Source organism: Otolemur garnettii, unplaced genomic scaffold (assembly GCF_000181295.1).
Source record: "Otolemur garnettii isolate 467f Iridium unplaced genomic scaffold, OtoGar3 scaffold00079, whole genome shotgun sequence".
In the NCBI taxonomy this organism is placed as follows: Eukaryota; Metazoa; Chordata; class Mammalia; order Primates; family Galagidae; genus Otolemur; species Otolemur garnettii.
The window spans coordinates 2,688,902-2,703,441 of NW_003852474.1; the positions used below are offsets into that span (position 1 = coordinate 2,688,902).

Genomic DNA, 14,540 nt, shown 5'->3' on the forward strand with positions numbered 1-14,540 from the left:
TGTGGCTCTCTTAGTTGTGTTCCTCTTGTGGCGGTCCCTCGTGGCATTAAGATTAATCCCATACCTGTTGGACACCATCTCTGGGCTCTCGAGTGCATTTTTTGCCTTCCCCATCGACCACAGTGTCCTGCAGGCACCTTTGCTGCCCACTTCCCCCAGGTGTGTGGAGGCGGTGGTTAATTGCCCAGCACTACTTGGAAGATTAAGTTGGGCCTGTTCTGATAGTCTCTGGATACCCTCCTAACCCACGGCCTTTAGAGTAAGTTTTCAAAATGTCTCACTGGAGCAGATTTTGCACAGTTGAGATGTACAGGAAGCCCCCAAATAGATCATTTTCAACTTGAGCAAAACACCTCCTGTGGCTTGCTGGCCCCTGCCAGTGCTGTGGGATGTTTGCACAAGGGTCAGGCATGTCCTTTCACCCACTGCAGCTCTCATCTCTCACTCCATTTCAAAGTCCAGTGTAGACAGTGCATTTCTGAGCAAAGAAGCAATTATTCAATAAATTAATATTGTTCATGTTATTTTTAGTGATGTAAATCCGATGTGTTGGTCTCGTCTGTTCCTGGGAGGATCGGTAGCTTTGGGTGTAAACCAACCGCTTGCCCCTTTGCAGCGAGGCGCTGTTCTGCTGCATCTTGTCTTATCCCTGCAGCGTTGAGGCCTCCTCACTGGTCACAGGCTCTTCCCAGAGCATCTTTTTCTCATGAGCTGCTCTGAAACATCAGATGAATGGCCACAGACATGTTCTCAGATTTTGTAAGAGACTAAATGTAGGCCTGTCTATTATTAGGAGAAGATTCCTGCACTTAACTGTCTTATTAGCCTCTTAATAGCTTAACTTTATTTTTTTTTTAAGTCTGGATTTTTTTAAACAAATTTTGTTTTGGAAATCAAGTAGATGAGAGGAGAGAATAGCTTGATTTTGAATTGGTTGCTGCTCAGCTTCTGACCAGAGCGTGGCCAAGGGAACTGCTGTTTGAAGAGGATCTTCCTCCAGTGACGATGAGTCCCCTTTCCCTTCCTGTACCCTAGGCCACCATTGCTAATAAAGCACAATTTTTTTTTCTTTATTGAACTGAGACTTGTCTTTCAGATTCCTTCTCAGTGCTGTGCTAGTGGCCACAACTGCCAGCTAGTTGTGGCTGGTGTCTAAGTGGAAGCTGGCTTACCATTCACATTGTCGGGGCCCATGCTGTGTCTCTTCCTCTAGATGTTCTGCAGCTGGTCCTTGTGTCTGGTAGGCTCAGCTCTTCCTCCATTCAGCAAATGTGGCCTGAGCACCAGAGCAAGGGAGGAATGGGGAGACCATGTGCATGCCCCTTTGGGAAGTGGGTGTGGACCCCTGTACAGTGCGGGTGCTGCTCTACTGTGAAAGCAGCGTAAGGCCTGCGTCAGCCAGTGAGGGAGTCCCAGAGCTTACACAGTGAGCAGAAGCTTCTCAGATCAGGAATCATGCTGATTCAGCCCAGATTGCCACTTTGGACATTTTGAACAAGATAATTCTCCATTGGGAACTGTCTTGTGCATTTGGGGAGTTTCAAAGCAGCAACTGTGGCCCCTACCTATTAGATGTGAGTAGCGCCCCCCAGTCCTGACAAAAATGTCTCCTCTGGACATTGCCACACATCCCCCAGGGAGCAAAATTGCTTCCCACTGAGAACTACTGCTTTAGGCAAAGGAAATGCCACAGCAGAAGCTTTAGAGGCATGAACTTTCAAAACAGACCAAACAATTAGGGACAGTGTGTAGGACAGATACTCAAGGCTGGAGTTTTAAGGTAGGTTGGTGTCGATGTAATAAGGTCCTTGCATGCCATTGTAAGAGCTTTGAGATTTCTCCCATGAGCTGTACAAACCATGGAAGGTCAGGAGAGGCTGGGGGTGTACAAAGTGGAAAGCAAGGGAGGATGGCTGATCAGCGCCTGGGTGAAGGTGGATGCAGTGGTCACTGCAGGCAGCGTGGATCCGGGTCCTCCTCACCACAGCTGGGTCTGACACTGGGCTGGGGTTGAGACTCACAGTTCCTGTTATGATTATAGCCGGAGCAGGCTGGAGGAGAAAAGATGACAGAGGGACCTACAATGAGTTAGAGGTGAGACATGACTAAATGGGCCTTCCTGGGCCTTATAAGGTTAGGGCACTATGCTAGCCATTTGCATTACATCCTGATGTCATGCTCTGGAATGACACCTACAGAGATAGCCATACAAATACTTCTGTCTCTTCTGTTGTAAGACATTAGTGGAGGAAATTGTGTCCCTATAACGTCCCTTTAAGGATTATTCCATGGATCTGTTTATAATTTAATGCCAGTCAAGTGTTGGCTTCAGAAGACCCATGGCACTGCTGGCTTCTCTCAGACACTGAGGAGGTCTTACTGCTGTTTCTGCCGTGATTGCTGGGAAGCCCGGAGTTCCCTTGGGTTTTCACAGCATCCTAGTCTTTTGATGTTCCCCTTCCATACTAGTTGTTGGTTGTGTGCGTGTCTTCACCCTGTCCCCTCTGTTCTCTTCCATAACAAGGTGGCGGCACCCAGTTCGATGGCGCTTTGCTGCACTTGCAGATCAGGCCAGTCGCTCTGCTGTGCCCAGCCTGTCCCCAGCTCCCCCGCTCCCGTGAACACGTGCCGACCCGCACTCCCCTCCAGTGCTGTTTTGTGTGCCTATGTGTACTCTTTCTCTCTTTTTGCTTCATTTAGTTTGACACTGTAATTGCAGAAGCGGCCAGCTTGACGTCCGGGAGCTGATATCTCTCTACCCCTTCCTGTTGCCTACCTCCTCCTCCTTCACCCGGTCCCACCCTCCTCTCCACGAGTATGCAGACCTGAACCAGCTGACCCAAGGGGACCAGGAGAAGATGGCCAAATGCAAGCGATTCCTCATGAGCTATCTGAACGAAGTCCGCAGCACGGAAGGAGCAAATGGCTACAAGGAAGACATCGACACAGCCTTGCTCAAGCTGTATGCAGAGGCCAACCATGACAGCCTGCTGGACCTCCTGGTCACCGAGAACTTCTGCCTTCTAACGGATAGTGCCGTCTGGCTGGAGAAGCACAAAAAGTGAGTGTTCTCTCTTTTCCAGCCTTTCTGTACCAGGTGCTGAGGCCTTTTAGCTGTCGTGGTATTTGGGCTTCCGAGGATCCATCCAGTGACTGCCATGAAATCACAGCGACAGCCGGTGCCCAGTACTCCTTAGACATCACTCCCATCATGGTTTGCCGGCCACCTGAAGGGCTCTTGGAGGGCATTTACTCTCTGATTCATTCTTTAACTCTATGGAATATGGTTTGGAATTAGTCATGGGCTTCTGTTAGTAAATGAAGCAATTTTTAAATTTCCTCTCCAGTCAACCTAGGATTGCCCTGTAGGAAAGGCCACCTGTGTGTTGGTAAGATTAATAATGCACCTTATTCATTGATAACAAAGTTGAATAGACAGATATCTAAATAAATAGGCATAAAGGTAGGCTTCTCGATTCTGTGATACAAGGTATGGTTTAAAACTCTGCCATCTTGATGTGCATGAGTTAGTAGGTGACCTTATGTACAGTGGGTGGTTAAGACATAGTGACTGGCTTGGTTGGGCCCAGCAGCTTCTTCATCCTGGGCCAGTGGTCACATAGCCTAACCATTCTGGGCCTCAGATTTCCTATCTTTAAATATGAGGGGCATTGGATGATCCCGTAACTCCATGGAAGCAGTAAGAGTTTTGAGTGTGACTCTTGTTAAGTATTTGAAATGGTGAAAGTATGGATGAGATCTCACGGGGACCAAGGGTTGCTATGCTAGATCCCATTCAGGTGCCTGAGAGGACACAGGCTTCCCCCTGGATATTGGCTCTGTCAGCAGCTTCCATACCTTCCTCCAATATGCTGTGGAGCCATGGTTTTTTGTTTAGGAGCCTGACCTCGTGGTAGTGGCTCAGGATGGTAGGATCTGTACAGTCAGTATAACTTCCCAGGAGTTTAAGGAGATGGTGGAGATTCAATTGGATACGTCAGTATCTTGAAGAGTTTGCTCTTAGAGGGAAGAACTCTGGCCTCTCATTGGGTCAGCTCACTGCAGTGACCTGCTGCAGGGAGCAGAGGGGAGAAGCAGGAACCTGGCATACACATGGGACTATGGGAGGGTGCTGAGGGCTCACTGCCCTGGGCAATGCCAAATTTATTGCTAATCCTTTCTGTTTATAAATGAGGAAACGGAGGGCCAGGGAAGTTAATCTACCTACTCAGTCATCCAGTTTATAGTAATGAGACTTGGATTGAAACTCAGGTCCTGGAACTCTTGGCACCCTCCCTAGGATGCTCCCTGCGTCCCTGTAGTCTGCCATGCCTGGATACTGTTCATGTTCAGGCTCTTCACCTCTTCTTTCCCTAACCGCTCAGGTGGCATAACATTTGGTACTGCGTGATGAGTTTTAATAATGGCTAACTGAAGAGATGTGAATTCAGATTAATATTTGAAGCAAATTGTAAAGCAATCCCAAATATGATTTTACCATAGTATAGTTGCTGTTTTCTTTTCAGCTCATCTTAGATTGGAATCAGATTCTCTTCGGAGACTAACAACATACATTTTTTGTTTTGTTTTGAGACAGACTTTCACTTTGTCATCCTCAGTAGATACACCTCAAACTCTCGGGCTCAAGCAGTTCTCTTGCCTCGGCCTCCCAAGTAGCTGGGACTACAGATGCCCACTACAACACCCAGCTATTTTTAGAGATGAGGTCTCTCTCTGGCTCAAGCTGGTCTTGAACTCAGAAGCTCAAGTAATCCACCTGCCTGGGCCTCCTAGAGTCCTAGCGTTATAGACGTGAGCCCCCGCACCTTTAAATACCATAAGTAAACAAGCAGAAATGAGACTCCTCCAGCTATTTGAAATTAGTTGCTGAATCTGAGTTGAATAGAATACAGAGGTGATTGGGACCGGGGTGCCGCCATTTGGGGTCTACTGCACAGCAGGTGGGAGGGGTCCTACTCACCATGTTGTTCTCTTGCAGGTATTTCGCACTTGGACTGCTCTATCATTATAATAACCAAGATGCTGCCGCAGTTCAGGTGAGTTCAAAAGCATTTTTGTATGATTTTAAAATCGTTATCATTGAATTTAGTGTTACTTTAAAAAAAAATTTGTAAGTTGATAGAGACCACTTTTGCCTGATCAACACCCTTTTTTAGAAAGTGAATTCCTTGAGAAATGTTGGCAAAGAATTTTATTATTTTTAAAATCTTTACAGCTCCTTAAAGAACATTATTGAGACTGAGTTTTTGGAAATATAAGAAATGAAAAAATATTTTTTTTTCTTATGGAGATACAAGGTATATGATGTCGCTATTAGAAAATTAAGGCAGTGAACAACAGCCAGATACATCATCTCCACCGTTAATGATGATGACTCTTGCCAGTGAGCTGGGTCACCTGTGTCAAAACCAAAGCTGATGAAGGCCAGTCTCTTGCCCAAGGCCATGCCACTGGTCAGTGGTAGAGCTGGGATTTGACTCCGTGCGGCCTCGGCAGGGCTACTGTGCCATGTAAACTGAACACAGCATTGATTTGTTAGCATTGTCTCTCATCTCTCACCTTATATCTTACTACTAATCTTGGTTTTTTGTTTGGTTTTTTTTGTTGTTTTTTGGAGATAAAGTCTCACTTTGATGCCCCCGATAGAGTGCTGTGTTGTCATAGCTCACAGGAACCTCAGACTCCTGGGTTCAGGCTATTCTCTTGCCTCAGCCTCCTGAGTAGCTGGGACTACAGGTGCCCACCACAATGCCTGGCTGTTTTTAGTGGCAGGGTCTCGCTGTAGCTCAGGCTGGTCTCACACTTCTGAGCTCAGGCGATCTGCCCACCTCAGCTTCCCTGAGTGCTGGGATTACAGGCATGAGCTGCAGCACCCAGCCTTTACTACCAATCTGGACAAAAACCTCATCTCATATTGTCAGGAGACTTTCGCACCTTCTGTTATTGGTTATCTGCTTGTACTGCAATATGTAGGAATTTCCTGATATGCCTTTATTTTGTGAGGTACCAAGAGCATCCTCCATTTTCACCCAGCTAAAGTCAACTTGGTGACTTTGGCAGAGCTTAACATGTATTTAGTGGCTTTGAGAAAGTATTATGGTAACATGATTGCAGAGCAGAGTAAAAAATAAGTGGGTTCCCATCAGTGTATACCCAGTGGCCAAGAGTAGATTTGGGTGTCAAAGATACAATTGTTATTTTTTAAAACATGGTGTTATCAGAACTACAGCTTGATATTTAGCACATATGTATAGATATATGGAAAGAGATTTATAAACTTAATAGAGAATAAATTTCCCTACATAGATTTGTAAAAAATGGCACATTTTAATGTATATATGATTATTATTTGGTTTGGAGGACAGCATTTAAGAAACTAGTCTCATAAAAAATGTTCTTATGTGACTTAAGAATTACAGAGCACACAGCTTGCTCTGTACCTGGCTGGTGCTGTGGCCCCGAGGCGTGGGAGGAGGACAGGTGGGGGTCATGCTGTATGGCCAGTGCAGGATGAGCCCTCGTGCAGCCTCTGTCCCCACCACTCCTGTGCAGTGCTCGCTCCTTCTGGGGTCCTGAAAATGAGCTTTAGTTACTACAATGGGGACATTTCTGGATGAAATAGCACAAGGCTTTTTATCACTGTAATCTATCCTGACCCCCTGTGCAAAAAACAATAGGAACCCAGAGGACAGAACCACCAAAGCTTTTTTAAAAACTTATTAAGTGCAAAAGACACTTCAAAATTCAGGATTCCTGTGGTGGAGAAGATGGAAACAGGGGCTAGCAGATGCTTACAGGTGAATCTCTTCTGTGTCAGACATTATCAGCAATTATTACATGAAGAAACATTTTTAATACCCTTACCTCTATCTGCACATTGGATTAAGTATTTGCGATTGTATTGTTAAGGGAAAAAAGGAAAGAAAAAAACTTGGTTTGTTTTTTTTTTTTATTTCTTGGACCTTGTATTTTTATATTTCATTATTTCTCAAAAAAAAAAGTTAAAATTGATTTAAGTGTTCACAGTTTTTCCAACTACTTCTCAAAGTATTAAAAAAGCTAAGTAAACATAGGCTCTTTCCGAGCTAATTCTAAAAGATATGTCCTTTTCCATTTCTATTATTTTAAAATTTTATTGAATTTTTTTCTCTTTTTGCTTTTATTTCTGTCCAGTTGTGGGTGAACATTGTGAATGGGGACATCCAGGACTCCACGCGCTCAGATGTGTATGAATACATCGTTGATTTCCTCACCTGCTGCGTAGACCAGGAGCTTGTGTGGGCCCACGCTGACTGGGTCCTGCAGAGGAGCGAAGAGGTTTGTGCTTCTTAAATGCATTCTTTTTGGGGGTGGGTGGTAAAAACAAAATACCTTGATTTTAGGTGGGGAAAGAAAGCTACATTTCAACCTCCCCCTCTGTTTTCTTAGTTCTTTTTTTAAAATCCCTTCCTTTGAACCATCTGAATTCTAGCTCTGAGGGCAGTTCGGCATTTTGGTGTTTCAGAGACATCCTCTTTCTGGAGTAAGGTCACTTTTATAGAAAAGCAAGAAGCATCGCCAGCTCACATTCAGCATCTTGAAAATACCTGCTTTCTAATCCCCCACAACCCTTCCCACCAAGTGAATGACGTGTGACGCTGTTGTTATCTGGTGCAGAATCAGGTGGTTGCCCTGCAGGATGTGGTCCTTGAGAGGTGAAAGCCCCCCAGCCTGGGCCCCATCGGGCAGACCATTGTCCTTGTCTCTGCCCCCTCTGTCCCAATGTGGAGGTTGTAGTCTAGAGGAGGGTGAAGCTGTGGGCAGGGCTCACCCATCTTAAGGCTGAGAAGTGATGACAGTGAAAAAGCACCTGTTGTGGCTCGGCACCTGTGGCTCAAGTGGCTAAGGCGCCAGCCACATACACCTAAGGTGGCGGGTTCGAATCCAGCCCAGGCACGCCAAACAACAATGATGGCTGCAACCAAAAAAAATAGCCAGGCACTGTGGCGGGCGCCTGTGGTCCCAGCAACTTGGGAGGCGGAGGCAGAAGACTCGCTTGAGCCCAGGAGTTGGAGGTTGCTGTGAGCTATGCCACAGCACTCTACCCAGGGGGACAGCTTGAGGCTCTGTCTCAAAAAAAAAAAGAAAAGAAAAAGCACCTGTTGGCTGTTGGCTGTAGGAGGGGCAGAGCGCTCAGGACTGAGGGCCAGAAGCCTGAGAATGCCTCACAGATGACTGGGAAAAGGATTGTAAGTGTTTCTGGTCTCACTGTTAAAAGCGTGTACCATACATTTCCATAGCTCCCCTTGGAGAGATAAAATTCGCTTTCTGATACAGGACCTTTGTCCTAAATGGGCCGTTTCTGAGTGTTGCATCTGCCTTTCTGAAGCTTCCATTGGAATATATTCTCACATCCTCCCTGGTGCTGTCTTGACTGGACTGTCAGGGCCTGTGCACTCTGTGGTTACTTTACTCCATCTTCACCGCACCTGTGCACACCCTCATGTCACGTCACGCTCATACTCACACATACCCGCAACACGGATCCAGCACTGTTGTAAGGTTTAGGCTCTTCCCATTGTTCGTAGATGATGACAGCAAAAGATACACAGAATTGTGTGTGCCATACACTTGACATATATCATCTCTAAAGTGGTATCATGACCCCCAGATGGGCATTAATTCCAGAAGAGGAATCTGTAGTTGGTAGAGCTGAGACACAAATCCAGGCTTATAAAACCTAAATTCCATGAGTAAAACTGCTGTGCTGTAGTTCTCATATTTTGGGTTGTGGAATATGTATGTGTATGTATGTATACACACTGCAATAGCACAGGGACGCGTAGGTGCCTGGGGACGCAGGACGGATTTCTTTCCTACTCGCCTCATTTGCCTTTCTTTGGAAGACAGAATTAGACAAGCACGCTCCATTTGATGGGCACAGGAAGGCAGCCTGCAAACTTGTTTGGGACCCCAGGCTGACATGTCAGATGACCCATCTATCATAAATAACCCAGAAAGCAGATAATCCATGTCAGAGAACTGAGTTTATTGTACTGAATTTTCAACACTTTTGATATATATTTTTTATACGCTTCATGAAGTGACCAGCCTTGTTTTCAAATGATCTTACTATTACAAAGTTATTACTCCATGGGTTGTCAAGACCTGCTACCCATAAATGTTTCATTCTTTAGTTTCCAACCCTTTAGAGGAAATTCCTGCCGAGTATGTAAAGAGAGTTTTAGAGTTTGGGCCTTTCCTGTCTTGGTTTTATGCCCTTTAGTCTTTGTGCTTCAGGCTGGACTGTTTTTCTCTATTACCGTATTTTTTAAACCACTTTTTTGAAAAATGATGGACATACAAAAGCTGTCCATATTTGATGTACTCCATCACCATATCTGTAATGATGATTTTATTGAAAAGTATGACGGTGCAGTGACCAAAATACAGATGGGAAGCTGAGTTTAAAAAACACAGTAACTAAACTGCTCTGCTTTTTCAGGTTGGAGTTCAAGTTTTCACCAAAAGACCTCTGGACGAACAGCAGAATAGTTTTAAGCCAGATGACATTATCAATTGCCTTAAAAAATACCCTAAAGCTCTTGTTAAATATCTAGAACATCTCGTTATGGATAAGAGACTGCAGGTAAGCCCTTCAGAACTTAGACTAAAGTGTGTGGGGTGCAACAGCACAGGGGTAACTGAAAAGGGAATTTGATCATAATACTTCTTGGCACATGGTTCTAACTTAATGTTTTGTGTTACTGGGTATTCAGACTATACTTGGTGGTCTGGGTATCTTTTTTCTTTTTAACCTTGCATTTCATGTCTACTCAGGTAATTTTTTTTTTTTTTTGAGACTGAGTCTCACTATGTCGTCCTCAGTAGAGTGCTGTGACGTCACAGCTCACAGCAACCTCCAACTCTTGGGCTTAAGTGATTCTCTTGCCTCAGCCTCCCAAGTAGCTGGGACTACAGGCGCCCGCCACATATCCTGTCTATACTAAAAATAGAAAAATTAGCCGGGCATTGTGGTGGATGCCTATGGTCCCAGGTACTCAGGAGTCTGAGGCAGGAGAATCATTTAAGCCTAAGAATTTGAGGTTGCTGTGGGCCATGACACCATGGTACTCTACCGAGGGGAACAAAGTGAAACTCTGTCTCCAAAAAAAAAAAAAAAAAAGAATACCTAAATCCTGTGTCCCTTACATCTCAAAATGTATTTTTTATATTCCCGGGATGTTAAACTCGTCTTCTCTGTCTTGTGATTTCTGAGAAGTTTTTGATCCAGCCAGGAGCACCCACCCCGCTCACCTCCCATCTGGGCACCCTGGCTGGCGAATGAGAGCTCTGGGCTTCCCACTTGCAAACGCTGTCTATTTTCTCGGATCCCCCATTTCCTACAGAAAGAAGAGTATCACACACACTTGGCACTCCTCTACCTGGAAGAGGTGCTGCGGCAGAGGACCCCCGCCAGCAGCCAGGGTGCAGAAACCACTGAGACGCAGGCCAAACTGCGGCACCTACTGCAGAAGTCCGACTTGTACCGAGTCCACTTCCTGATAGGTGAGGAGGATTTCAATATTCTCTCCCTTTAGAAACTTCTCTCCAGGGAGTGGAGGGGATCAGAGAGAAAGGCTTTGGCATAACTCCTGGTTTTATTTCCATGGGGTGTTTCTTTTACCTTCTTTTGACAGTCAGGCTTCCTGGAGGGAGTGGTGGGCTTCTTGTGCTCCCACCCTCTGAAGGTGGATGGTGCCCTTTCAATGAGCTGCCCTAGTAGGTGTGGGATGTCTATGTGTCTCTTGACCATACCTCTTTTATTTATTTATTTATTTTTGAGGCAGAGTCTTGCTATGTCACCCTCCATAGAGTACCATGGCATCCCAGCTCGCAGCAACCTCCAACTCTTGGGGTTAAGCGATTCTCTTGCCTCAGCCTCCCAAGTAGCTGGGACTATAGGCGCCTACCACAATGCCTGGCCATTTTTTGGCTGCAGTTGTCATTGTTGTTTAGCAGGCCCAGACCAGGCTCTAACCCCCCAACCTCGGTGTATGTGGCTGGTGCCCTACTCACTGAGCTATGGGTACCACCCTCTTGACCATACCTTTGTTCAGACTTCTGTCCTCAGCTTCAAAGCACTGAGTCAAAATTTGTTCTGATGGCTTTACTAGCCTATCAGTGCTTCTTCAGCTGGCTGTGTCCCAGTGCCCACTCATGGACTGCTCAAGACTCAAGGCTTCTCAAACCCTAGGCTGGAGGAAGGTAGCGTAGGTATCTTAGGGGGGATCATTTCTGCAGTTCTTTGGGGTGCAGAGGCCATAGTTTCTGTACTGTGTGTGTAATGTGCCACTGAGCAGCACGATGCTCGCACCTGATTGAATCAACTCCCTTATTTCTTGCTGCATTTGATTTTACAGAATTTCTAGATTTGTACTTTCTGGGGTTAGTGACACATTTTTCTTATTATTCACAGTAATCATGCTCTAAAGTGTCCATAAATGCTGAATTACTGAACTGTTGTTACTAGTGGAAACATGGGTTACATTCCTGTAAACCTCAGGTCACAGCATTTTTATCATCTGATCAGTACATAAGCTTGTTTTATGGGTGTTTCTGCCATGGTCATCAGGCCTGAGGGCAGCCCCGTGTAGCCAAGCCCAAAATGAAATGCCTGTAACTGAGTATTAACCTTGGCTGAAAACTGCGAGTTGTCTTTGGAATACCCCTTTCCAGTAGGAGGAGAGCTGAGGATCTTCTTATCACTTCCTATTTTACAGATGGGGTGGGAAACAGGTGGCTGTCAGCGAGATACAGCCCTGGAAGGGCAGTGCTTTGGGCAGGACTGATGATTCTGTGGGTTATGTCATTTCCTTGTAACAGGAGAAATTGCAGGAGAAACAACAATAGCCAGAACAACTTTTTTTCCAACCTTTTGTCAAACAGATACGTATTTTGAGTAGTATAAGCCTGTATTTCTTTCAGTGAAATGCATACTTCAAATTGGAATAAAGAGGTTCAGCATGCCTCTTGGGGGGATGCTAGGGAATATAGTGTTCTTCTGCCTTGGTCAAAAGATATGCACAGTGTCGCAGACAACCTCATCTCAGTCATCTGGGTAGCAGTCTGTAGTCCGGGTGGCCGGGTTGGTTTGTCCTTTTTGAAACTCAGAGCAGTCGCGCTGGATGGGCACGTGGTGGACCCCACAGCCCCAGGCCCTGCCTATTTCTGATTGTGGGTTCCGTCCCCCAGAGAGGATTCAGGGTGCGGGCCTGCCCATGGAGCGTGCCATCCTCCACGGAAAGCTGGGCGAGGACGACAAGGCCCTGCACATCCTGGTGCACGAGCTGAAGGACTTCTCTGCGGCAGAGGACTACTGCCTGTGGTGCTCCGAGGGCCGCGACCCGCCCCGCCGCCAGCGCCTCTTCCACACACTGCTCGCCATTTACCTCCGCGCCGGGCCCTCCGCCCACGAGCTGACCGTGGCCGCCGTGGACCTGCTGAATCGCCACGCCACAGAATTCGATGCGGCCCAGGTGCTGCAGCTGCTGCCCGACACGTGGTCGGTGCAGCTTCTTTGTCCGTTCCTGACGGGGGCCGTAAGAAACAGCGTCCATGCCAGGAGGACCATGCAGGTAGCCGTGGGCCTGGCCAAGTCAGAAAACTTAATCTACACCTGCGACAAGGTGAGTGCCCGGCCCTTCGGGGTGAGCTAGCTTCTTGGCCAGTTGACGTTTTACTGAAGACAGATTTTACCTATCGGAAAACAATCTTTCTCGGTTTTTCTTTCTGTCTCTTTGACTTTAACAACTCAGTATTCAGTCTTACATAGAAGCTGAGTCTGTAGCAGCAGAGGCTGCTGGCAATGGAGGCTGGGCTGGCAGGTGTGGCATGAGTACACTTGTTCTTCCGTTTCGGCCACTGATGCAGACAGCAACCGCCAGCCCTTAGCCAGCACTTTCTGGCACGTTCCCATTTCGTCATCATTACAGTTTTATGCAGTATCTACTATGATCATCCCCAAGGCACAGGAGAGGAAACTGAGGCAGAGAGGAGTCACACAGTTAATAAATGGAAGAACTCAGAAGTGCCTCCCAGGCCAATTCAGAACCGCACACTCCTGGTCCTCCACTGTGCTCCCCCTCTGGAGAATTCTTTCTTGTGTGGCCTGTGTTCTATGTGGCTGGCAGAGCCTTCTTTGCAGAGCAGAATCCAATGTGTCACCTCCCACATCCAGGCAGTGGCTGCTCCTGGTGGCCAGTCCCACCTCCCGAGGCCCTTCCCTCCCCCGTGGCTCCGCTTCTCAGCACATGTCCTGGCTTTAGCTGCAAGAACTTCCCAGATGTGACCCGCGTTTCATGCAACTTCACTTCTGTGCATGCTGTTCCCACTGCCTGACATATTCTTACCTTTTGTTTTTGTGCCTGACAAAGGCCCACTCTGAATTTAGCCTAAGTATTTTTTTCCTCAGTGAAACCATCTCATGCCCCTAACAGATTGATCACCTTCTCTTTTGCCCATTTGTACACCTTCTGCATGCAATCACAATTGTCTTCCCTTACTATGAGACCTTTGGGTTCTTTGAGGGCCGGGAACTGCATTTATTTATTTCCATATCAATATTCCTAGGGCCAAGGTTGGCATGTTGAAGGTGTTCAATCAATGTTTGTTGAAAGACTGATGCAACTAACAAGTGCAGGATGAATTCACTGAGTTGCTGCTTGACCCTGTCAGTAGACGGGCTTGCCTGGGTTGACACAAGTGAATGGTGCAGAAAGACTTTATAACTTGTGAAACTCAAGTCCTGTTTATCAGACAGGGGCTGATGACATTACAGCTCAGTTCCATTTTTTAAAGAAATGGAATTGTGTTTCCCAGAACCAGTCTGGAATGTGCCACATTGACGGTTCAACTTGGACTGTGTCCCTTATTTGTACCTTACTTTCTTATTTGCAAATGAAGAAACTGGATAATTTATATGGTCCTATTCAGCACTAACATTCATGACTTGATAACAGGCCTCGATTGAAATGAGAGAGCTCAGAGAGTGTTAGAAAGAGGATCTTGTACAGAAATGCCTTGTTTAGGCAAGCATCAATTACTTTTGTAAAACAAGAAAAGCAGTTTTATAGTTCTTTTACTTCTCTAGTTAGTAAGAATAGTTTTATTTTCATCTTTTTTTATTTTTTTTTCCTTTGAAGAGACAGAGTCTGACTTTGTCACCCTCGGTAGAGTGCTGTGGCATCACAGCTCACAGCAACCTCCAACTCTTGGGCTTAGGTGATTCTCTTGCCTCAGCCTCCGGAGTAGCTGGGACTACAGGCGCCCACCAACCCCCTGGCTATATTTTCATCTTTTTTAATTTTTTTATTTTTTTATTTTATTTTATTTATTTATTTGAGACAGAGCCTCAAGCTGTCCCCCCGGGTAGAGTGCCATGGCACCACAGCTCACAGCAACCTCCAACTCCTGGGCCCAAGCGAGTCTCCTGCCTCCGCCTCCCAAGTAGCTGGGACCACAGGCGCCCGCCACAACGC

At 46.3% G+C, this 14,540-nt stretch overlaps 1 protein-coding gene across 1 annotated transcript in view; it reads left to right on the top strand.

Moving 5' to 3' along the window:
• Window positions 1-14,540, top strand: part of TGFBRAP1 (transforming growth factor beta receptor associated protein 1) — a 45,370-nt gene that overhangs the window by 28,100 nt on the left and 2,730 nt on the right. The window contains exons 5-10 of the mRNA XM_003794317.3: window positions 2,720-3,061; window positions 5,000-5,057; window positions 7,195-7,338; window positions 9,506-9,649; window positions 10,410-10,569; window positions 12,256-12,689. Of these exons, the coding sequence (XP_003794365.1) occupies window positions 2,720-3,061; window positions 5,000-5,057; window positions 7,195-7,338; window positions 9,506-9,649; window positions 10,410-10,569; window positions 12,256-12,689 (1,282 nt within the window). The remainder of the gene's footprint in view (window positions 1-2,719; window positions 3,062-4,999; window positions 5,058-7,194; window positions 7,339-9,505; window positions 9,650-10,409; window positions 10,570-12,255; window positions 12,690-14,540) is intronic.